This window comes from Melozone crissalis, unplaced genomic scaffold, assembly GCF_028551555.1.
Source record: "Melozone crissalis strain CALT ecotype California unplaced genomic scaffold, PUWL_Pcris_2 ptg000007l_1, whole genome shotgun sequence".
In the NCBI taxonomy this organism is placed as follows: Eukaryota; Metazoa; Chordata; class Aves; order Passeriformes; family Passerellidae; genus Melozone; species Melozone crissalis.
This window is the reverse complement of record NW_026535785.1, coordinates 7,594,056-7,602,580: the sequence shown is the minus strand read 5'-3', so window position 1 is coordinate 7,602,580 and position 8,525 is coordinate 7,594,056. Positions and strand designations below refer to the sequence as shown.

At 57.3% G+C, this 8,525-nt stretch overlaps 1 protein-coding gene across 1 annotated transcript; it reads left to right on the top strand.

Annotated features, from left to right (window-relative positions):
* The first annotated feature begins 1,509 nt into the window (after window positions 1–1,509).
* On the top strand, window positions 1,510–7,824 carry CALB2 (calbindin 2). The gene is made up of 11 exons (XM_054296321.1): window positions 1,510–1,630; window positions 4,689–4,765; window positions 4,954–5,043; window positions 5,144–5,224; window positions 6,063–6,119; window positions 6,224–6,301; window positions 6,415–6,470; window positions 6,675–6,714; window positions 6,835–6,888; window positions 7,123–7,194; window positions 7,430–7,824. Exons 1-11 carry the CDS (start codon window positions 1,540–1,542, stop codon window positions 7,544–7,546), a joined length of 813 nt encoding a protein of 270 aa, XP_054152296.1. The 5' UTR covers window positions 1,510–1,539; the 3' UTR covers window positions 7,547–7,824.
* Window positions 7,825–8,525: the final 701 nt, after the last annotated feature.

The window sequence follows — 8,525 nt, the reverse complement described above, 5'->3', positions numbered from 1 at the left end:
CCGCTCTGCGCACATCTGAACTTCCCTGATGCCTTCTCATCTTTAATTAAGCACTTCCATCAGCTCAGCCTTCTCGCAGGATCTGAATTTTTTTTTTCCCTGTAGCCATGGCAACGCTTCCCCTGGGCAGGCTGCGCTGGAGCCAGTGACAAACCCCATGTGTGGCTGTTTTGTTTGGGCCTGGAAACTTCCCTGCCGTTTGGGAAAACTTGGGAAAAGAAAATCCTGCAACGAGCTGGTGAGCGGCAAGGGGAGCCAGCGCGAGGAATGTGTTTTGGGCTGAGCATCCCTTCTGTCCCACAAAGAGCCTTGCTCCAGCAGGGATGGCAGAGCCTTGATCTCAGGATTCCTTGGTTTTTCCTCCAAAAGATGGCTGCAGTGTCCATGTTTTGTGTGGGGGCACTCCAGCCATGGGTGCAAGTGACAGCCCTGCTGTGGCCATTGCATGGTGGTGGTGGTGGCACAGGGACTGCCATTGCCCTGGTCCTCCTGCCAGGACCAGCAAATAAGCCATGAAGCTGCTATTAGGCAGAGGGACAATGACACAGATGTGGTGACACAGGGCATGGACGTGGTGACGGGTAGGACTCGGTGGCACAGGAAGGGATGCAGGGACTTGAGGAAGGAATGGAGTGACAGGCAGGAGGAGGCAGCAGGGCAGAGTGACAGGGCAGCTAGGTGTCAGGAAAGGGGTAGGTGACATTAAGCAGGGTGGGTGATGTGGGACAGGGGTAAGTGGCACAGGGCAGGGATAGGTGACACAGGGCAGGAGTAGATGCCATGGGACAGCGGTAGGTGAGAGAGTAGGGTTAGGTGACAAGGCAGGGACAAGTGTCAGGGCAGGGGCTGCTGACTCCAGTGCCCAGTGCTGCTCCCAGTGTCCCAGTATCCTGGTGTCTTGGTACCCCAGTGTCCTGGTATTCCAGTGTCCTAATGTCCTGGTATGCCGATGTCCAGGTGTCCTGGTATCTCTGTATCCTGGTGTCCCAATGTTCTTGTATCATGATGTTCTGGTGTCCTGATATCTCGATATCCCTCTGTCCGTGTGTCACGCTGTCCGTGTGTGCCGGTGTCCCACTGTCCCTCTGTCCGTGTGTCCCGCTGTCCGTGTGTCCCGCTGTCCCTCTGTCCGTGTGTCCCTCTGTCCCGCTGTCCCTCTGTCCGTGTGTCCCGCTGTCCGTGTGTCCCGCTGTCCGTGTGTCCCTCTGTCCCGCTGTCCCTCTGTCCGTGTGTCCCTCTGTCCGTGTGCCCCGCTGTCCGTGTGTCCTTCTGTCCCTCTGTCCCGCTGTCCCTCTGTCCGTGTGTCCCGCTGTCCGTGTGTCCCTCTGTCCCTCTGTCCCGCTGTCCCTCTGTCTGTGTGTCCCTCTGTCCGTCTGTCCCGCTGTCCCGGTCCCCGCTGCCCCCCGTGCCCGGCCGGTGTCCCGGGGCGGCGGCGCCCTCTGGCGGCGACGGGCGGCGCGGCAGCGGCGGGTATAAAAGGCGGCTGCGGGCGGCGGCGGGATCGGGAGCGGCGGGATCGGGAGCGGGATCGGGAGCGGGATGGCCGGCCCGCAGCAGGCCCCGCACCTCCACCTGGCCGAGCTCACCGCCTCCCAGTTCCTCGACATCTGGCGGCACTTCGACGCGGACGGTCAGTCCCGGGGCGCGCGGGACGCTTCGCTCCTCAAAAAACCGGCGGGGAGGGCAGCGGGCTGAGCATCCCTGGGGGCGCGGGGCTGAAGGGGGGGTGGTGAAGAGTCCCTGGACATCCCGGAGGAGAGGATAGAGCCTCCACAGCCGCAGCCCGGGGCTAACGGTGAGCCCCCGGGGTGATGGAGAGCCCCCGGGATGCAGAGACTCCAGCACGGAGAGTCTCCGGGGTGATGGAGAGTCCCCGCGCCGCAGCCCCGTCGGTTGAAGCTCTGGGGTCGGGGAAGCAATCGGTCCCGCAGGACCCCCCCGTCGGGAAAGGACGGGGAGCCCCAGAACTGGAGCCCACTGGGAGCCCTCAGCCCATGGGACGCTGAGCCCGGGATATCCCGGCTCTCCTTGACACGTCCCCCGGGTGCCTTGAGAGCTGGGATTCGCTCGGGGCTGGTGTCACCTCTGGGTGCTGCTCTGGGCGTTTTGCCCTTCCCGCGGTGCCCAGTGTCCACCCTCGGTCCCCTCCGTCTCCCCGCCTCGGCAGTGCCCCACACTTGGTACCTGGAAGGAGTGGGGCAGTGTGGCCACCAGATTGGCCCCAGAGCCACCCCCTTGCCAGGAGTGACAGAGCGGGTGTCCCACACCCGGAACAGGCTGAGGAACGGTCCCTCCACGTCTGGAGTGCTTGGTCTCTGCCTGCCTGCTCCCCAACCTCCCAAAACCTCTCCCCAGGGATGCTGGCAAAAACCGTGTCCACTATGGGGATGTCACGTTCCCACAGTCACATCTGGGCAGGACATCCCTGTTTCTACCACTGTCAGCCCCAAAAAGGGGGGAAAAGCAAAAACCAGCATTGTTTTGTGGGAAAACAGTTTCTTCCAGCGCTGCGGTGCCGTGAAGGAGGCTCAGCCTGCTGCGAGCAGCAGCCCAGGGGAAAGCTCCTGTCCTTCACAGAGTCTCCTGCTCCTGCAGGGAGGTCTGGGGACCAAAAACCTCCTGGGAACTGCAGCATGTAGCCTCCCCAGCTGCACTGCTGGAACTGGAGCTCAGCTTGCTCCTGGCTGCATTTTGGGGTCCCCTCCTGCAGCCTACAGCATTGGGGACACAGACACAGGTCCCTGTCACTGCTGGCACTGGAGCAGCCACCAAGGGGCTGGGAAGGTAGCACTCCAGTGGGAGTGGGCAGCTCCCAGTGTGGGTGTCCAGCTGCCTTCCTGCAGCGTGTCCCACTGTGCCCTTGGATGTGCTCTGTCATCTCCAAAACATCACGGCAGGCACGGATCCAGCTTGGCCCACGGCCCCCAGGCAGGGCAAGGCTGCAGCACGGCAGGTGCCCAGGAGAGGAGGGACTCAGGCATCGGAAAGAAGGTGGCCTTGACAAGGACAATGCTCAGCTGCACCAGGCAGGAGCTCCAACAGCCCTGGCTGCTTCCCTGTGCCAATGGAGGGACCTGGGGTTCATTCTGCTCTGAATGGGACTACTTCACCCAGGCTCATCCCTGCATTTAAACCCCTTCAATGTGCCTTCCACGCCTTGAGCCACCTCCCCTCAAGGCTTGCCATGCCCCAGAGATGTCCCCTTGGATGTCTTTGCTGTCCTCACTTTAGCAGCCACAGCTGCCCCGAGGCTCCGAGGTGGAGCTGCATGGACTGGCTGTGGCTCTCCGAGGGGATTTTCCATGACACTCCACATCCCGCTGCTCTGCGGACATGGATCAGATCTGTCCAAGCTGCTGCTTGGAGGAAGCCAAGCTACTGGCCACAGCTTTTCTCTGCCTTATTCTTTTTTCTTAGCTCAAAACTCCTGTTGATTTTTTCTTTTTTCCCCAATTGAATTCAAAGCCGCTCGGAGCTCTCCTGCACTCACAAAAGCAAAGCCCCTGGGAAGAGCAGTGGGAAGCCAAAGTACCTCAGTGGGTCACACCAGCACCCCGATATCACCCAAGCCCCTCATCCCCTCCTGGGAAGGATGCTGCTCATCCATGGGGATGTGGTCACCAAAAGGAAGGTACCCTGGGATCTCCCCAGTGCTTTGAGCTGGGATGTGGATGGGTTATTCCCAGCTGCTGTGCTGCAGTGGGGAGCAGAGGCTGCTGGCGAGCCTGCGGGTGATAACACCGAAGGTGGCGCAGAGCAGGGAGATGTGGTCCAAGCCTCTAGAGGCTGAAATGTGGAGCAGTCCTGGGGGAAATGTTCACAAGGAGAGCCCTGGCTATCCCTCAGTCAGGCACTTCAGGGGAAAGGGCAACATCCCTCTGCTGCATCCAGATGTTCTTGGAAGGGAGGATTTCTAGCAGGGAGGTGACACCTTGCCTGACAGCACCATGGAGTCGGTGTCTTCACTGCTGTCTCCAGCTGTGATGTGACCCTGCTGCTTCCAGGCACAGCGGCCATCCCCCAAAGCCACCAAGGGCCAGCACTGTGTGGCTGAGCCCTGGCTGAGCCATCCATCCACTGAGCATCCCACAGGCAGGGCAGGGCCATGGATACCCCGGGTTCCAGGGGAACCACATCTCAGCACAGATACCGGCAGTGAGAGGTGTGAGGTACACAGCACAGGGAACTTTTGAGCTCCTAGCCATGCTGGAGATTGGCAGTGGGGTCAGCCCTTCCTGGGGCTGATCCTGCACCCAGGATGGGGGGATGCTGTGCTGGGTGCCTTGTCTCTGCTCCCCATTTGCCCCTGTGGCCCCCAAAGGGGGTTGAAAGGAGACAGTCCTGATTGGGAAATGCTTGCACAGGATGGGGTGCCTTTATTTAAGGCATCTGATTGAAGGATCAGATAGAGAAAATGCAGCAAAGACCAAGATGAACAGTCCCCTATGCCCCACAAATGAGTGCAAGGGACAAATCCAGGGCTGTGTGTCACCTGGGCAAATTTGGGCATCACCAGTACGTGTAACACTTAGCATCAACATTGGCTGGCATTTCCTTGCTGCCACAGTTGCCTTGGAGCCATGTCCTGGTGCAGAGGGAACAAGTGCTCTGTCCCCTGGGAGCATCTGTCCCTCTCCTCCTGTGCTCTGACACTGTGGAAGTCCTACTGCATTTTTTTCCTCCCGCAGGAAATGGCTACATTGAAGGCAAAGAGCTGGAAAATTTCTTCCAGGAGCTGGAAAGTGCAAGAAAGGGGGCGGGTGTGGTAAGAGCATCCTCTGGTTTTGCTCCCTCCTTCCCCTGCTCCCTTGTGCCCAAAGACTCACACTCATGTCAGCCCCACCTCCTTTGGGCACTCATGAGTGGGACTGGGACTCCTCTGGGAAGAAAGCAGGAGAAGATCAGCACAGGGAATGGGGAAAATTCTCCCATTCTCTCTTTCCTTGCTGGCAGGACTCAAAGAAGGACAATTTAGGTGACAAGATGAAGGAGTTTATGCACAAATATGACAAAAATGCGGATGGCAAAATCGAGATGGCAGAGGTGAGCGGTGCTGGACCTGACAAACCCCAGGTTGTTCATGTTCCACCCCCATGCTCATGTTTCCTCTCCACCATTCTACCATGCCTGTGTTTCCCCACAGCTGGCCCAGATCCTGCCCACAGAGGAGAATTTTCTGCTGTGTTTCCGCCAGCATGTGGGCTCCAGTTCAGAGTTCATGGAGGTGAGTAGGACAGGCTGCTCTGGGGGATCCCCAGGGAATTCAACCAGCTCCACCAAGGGAAAACAACTGGGAGCTTGAACTGCCCAAACCTCCCCTGGTCTCCCCAAAACCCTTGGCAATAACTCAGCACTGGGAGGCAGTGCTGGTTTAGGGAAGAGCAGGAGTGTGGTGAGTTTTCCCAGTTCTCAGCACCCCTTGGATACTTCTCAGGGCAGTTGGGTGCCTCATCCCAGCCTCCAGGCAAGGTGAGCTGCAAGAATCTGGGGCTTTTTTTGTAAACTTCCCCTCATGGCTGCTCCTAAGTGCCCCAGCGATGTGCCAAAGTCAACACTGTTCTGGGCCACCCCTCAACCTCACTGCACCCTTGCATGGGGTGAACCCACACAGGTGGGAGAGAAATTGCAGATGGGGAATGAAACATAGCTGGGAGTGGAAGGGAATGTGCAGCATCCTGAAGAGGAAGGAGCTTGTACATGGAAGCTGAACCCTGGGTGGAGGGGAAGGCTGAAAGAGGAGCACCGTGTGATATGGGGGGGGGGGGGGGGGTAAGCGGACACTATGGTTCAATTGGGGCATGCAATTAAATGTTATTAAATATTAAAGTCTAGTCTTGCACACTGACATGAGGATAAAGGTGCTTGAACTCTTGGTGCGGGCTGAACAAAAGCATCTAGCCCCAAGGGAGAGCAGATGATGCCAGTGGGAGCTGTGACATGGCCCCATCTCCTTTAGGGTGGTGGGGGACACCCTCAGCAGGGGTTTATGGGGACACACACACACATCAGGGGGGAGTGGGGGACACGAACCCCTGCAGAGGCTCACGGCAGTCCTTCCGCAGGCTTGGCGCAGGTACGACACGGATCGCAGCGGCTACATCGAAGCCAACGAGCTCAAGGTGGGCTGTGGGCATGGGGTGGGCTGGGCTGGGTCCCTGCCAGTGGGACATCCCTGCTGGGACAGCCAGGGATGGGGACAGCCAGCAAAACCCTGTCCTCCCAGGGCTTCTTGTCGGACCTGCTGAAGAAGGCGAACCGGCCCTATGACGAGCCCAAGCTGCAGGAGTACACACAGACCATTGTGAGTGGGACCTGGGGCACTGTGTCCCCACCAGGGCTGTCAGCACCCCAGGGGGGTGGCAGGCAGGGGAGGAGGAGGTGATGGGTGACTGGGTGCTGTTTGTGTCCCCACAGCTGCGGATGTTTGACATGAACGGTGATGGGAAGCTGGGCCTCTCCGAGATGTCCCGGTAAGGTCACGGGCAGCGAGAAGGAAGAGCTGGGGGGGGAAAGACACCTGAAATGCTCATGTTTGGGAAAAGTCTGCTCCAGCTTCCAGGGAAAACTGTTTTCCTCTTTATTTACTCATGTTTCTGAGCAAAACATCACTGGGATTTAAGAAAATGCCTCTTTCTGGCTGCTTCCCCCTCTTCCCTGCCCTCTGTGTTTTTCAGACTTTTGCCTGTGCAAGAAAACTTTCTTCTGAAGTTTCAGGTAACATGATACTACTCCTACTGCTAAAAATAACAACAAAAACAGCCCATTCCCATTGTTTGTACCTCCAACCCCTCTCTCATACCCGGGTACCTCTCTCATTCCCTTGTCACTTCCCAGGGAATGAAGCTGTCCTCAGATGAGTTCAATGCCATCTTTGCCTTTTATGACAAGGTAGGGAGCCAGCTCATGGGAAACCACCCCAGATAAATGTAACCTGGCAAAAAGTCACCCCAAATCATATGGCTTTGGTTGGGGCAATTCCCTGCTCTGGTTTGGGGTGGGAGAACTGGGTTTACCTCTGGCTGTGCTGGGTGAGGGTCTGAGGATGCCCATGTCCAAGGGGGAATTGCAGGCCTTGTGTCCTTGTGTCCTTCCTGCTGTTGATGTGCCTCCCACATTATCCAGGATGGAAATGGCTTCATTGATGAGAACGAGCTGGATGCACTTTTGAAAGACCTGTATGAGAAGAATAAGAAAGTAAGTCGGGGCAGAGCTTGGGTGCCACCCCCAGAGCCCCCCAGTTCCTTCTCCCATCTCCCAGCACCATCTTTCCCTGTCCATGCTCCATGGGGACCAGGAGATGCTGGTCTCAGTGCTGACCCTGCATCCTCATGGGAAGCTGCACTGGAACTGGGGGGAGTGTGATCTCAGCCTGGGGGTACTCCCTGGGGAGAAAGGGATGCCCACCCCCAGTGCTCCCCATGTTTTGCAGGAGATGAACATCCAGCAGCTCACCAACTACAGGAAGAGCATCATGAACCTCTCCGACGGGGGCAAACTCTACCGCAAGGAACTGGAGATGGTGCTCTGCAATGAGCCCCCCATGTAGGACCCCATATACACAGCCCACGCTCCTCCTCCCCGAAAACAAGCACAAAGGGGAGCCCCCATCACTGCAGAGCTCCCCCAGCATCTCTTGGGTTTGCTGTAGGTTGCTAAAATCCCATTTGGGGGGGAAAACTTTTTTTTTTCCCATCTGCCTGATTTGTTTAATGATACGATTTTTTTTTCTTTGCGGGGGTGTTGTTTTCATTCCTTTGGTCTCTTGAGTTTTTATCATTTACCAAAGAACAGTTTACTAATAAATTCAAGTACTGCTAGACTGAAGCCCCTATTTCTCCATCCCATGGTGGGCTGCTGGGTGACAGGGAGGAGGGGGATATCACACTCTGATCCCACAGAGGACATGGCTGCTGGGTGGGATTTGGGAAAGCCCCTATGGAATGAGGGTCATTGGAAAATGCCTGGGGAGCAGAGTGCAGACAAACTGGGTGGGGACACTGTACCTCCAATTTATCCCTCTCATTCACCCCTCCCATATGCTGCCAAAGCCTCTGGGACATCCCAAGGGTTGTTTCCCCCACTCCCAGTTTTGGAAACCAGTCCCAGGGTGACGATGCTGGCGGAGTCCCAGTGCAACCTTTCCCATTCCTGTACTGACCAGGGCAGCCCAGCTGAGACCTGTATGGCCCAGGATGGTGCAGGGCAGTCCCAGCTGGACATGTACAGCCCAGTACAACCCTGTACAGCCCACTATGGCCCAGTAAAATCCCACACAGCTCATTATGGCTCAGAACAGCCCAGTATGGTACAGTGCAGTCCCATATGGCCCAGCACAGCCTCACATAGCCCAGCATGGCCCAGCACAGCCCTGTATATCCCTCTGTGGCTCAATACATTTCTGTATGGACCAGTACCACACTATACAGACCTGTGTGGTGTTGTACAGTCCTGTGTAGCTAAGCACAGCCCAGTACAGACCTTTACAGTTCCACATGGCCCAGAATGGCACATGGCAACAAAGTACA

Bases quoted from the DNA above. Each gene is read 5' to 3' on its own strand.
- CALB2 (XM_054296321.1), top strand. From the start codon at position 1,540: ATGGCCGGCCCGCAGCAGGCCCCGCACCTCCACCTGGCCGAGCTCACC. The intron at 5,044-5,143 runs GTGAGCGGTGCT...GTTTCCCCACAG, and splicing joins GCAAAATCGAGATGGCAGAG to CTGGCCCAGATCCTGCCCAC. The intron at 6,120-6,223 runs GTGGGCTGTGGG...CTGTCCTCCCAG, and splicing joins TCGAAGCCAACGAGCTCAAG to GGCTTCTTGTCGGACCTGCT.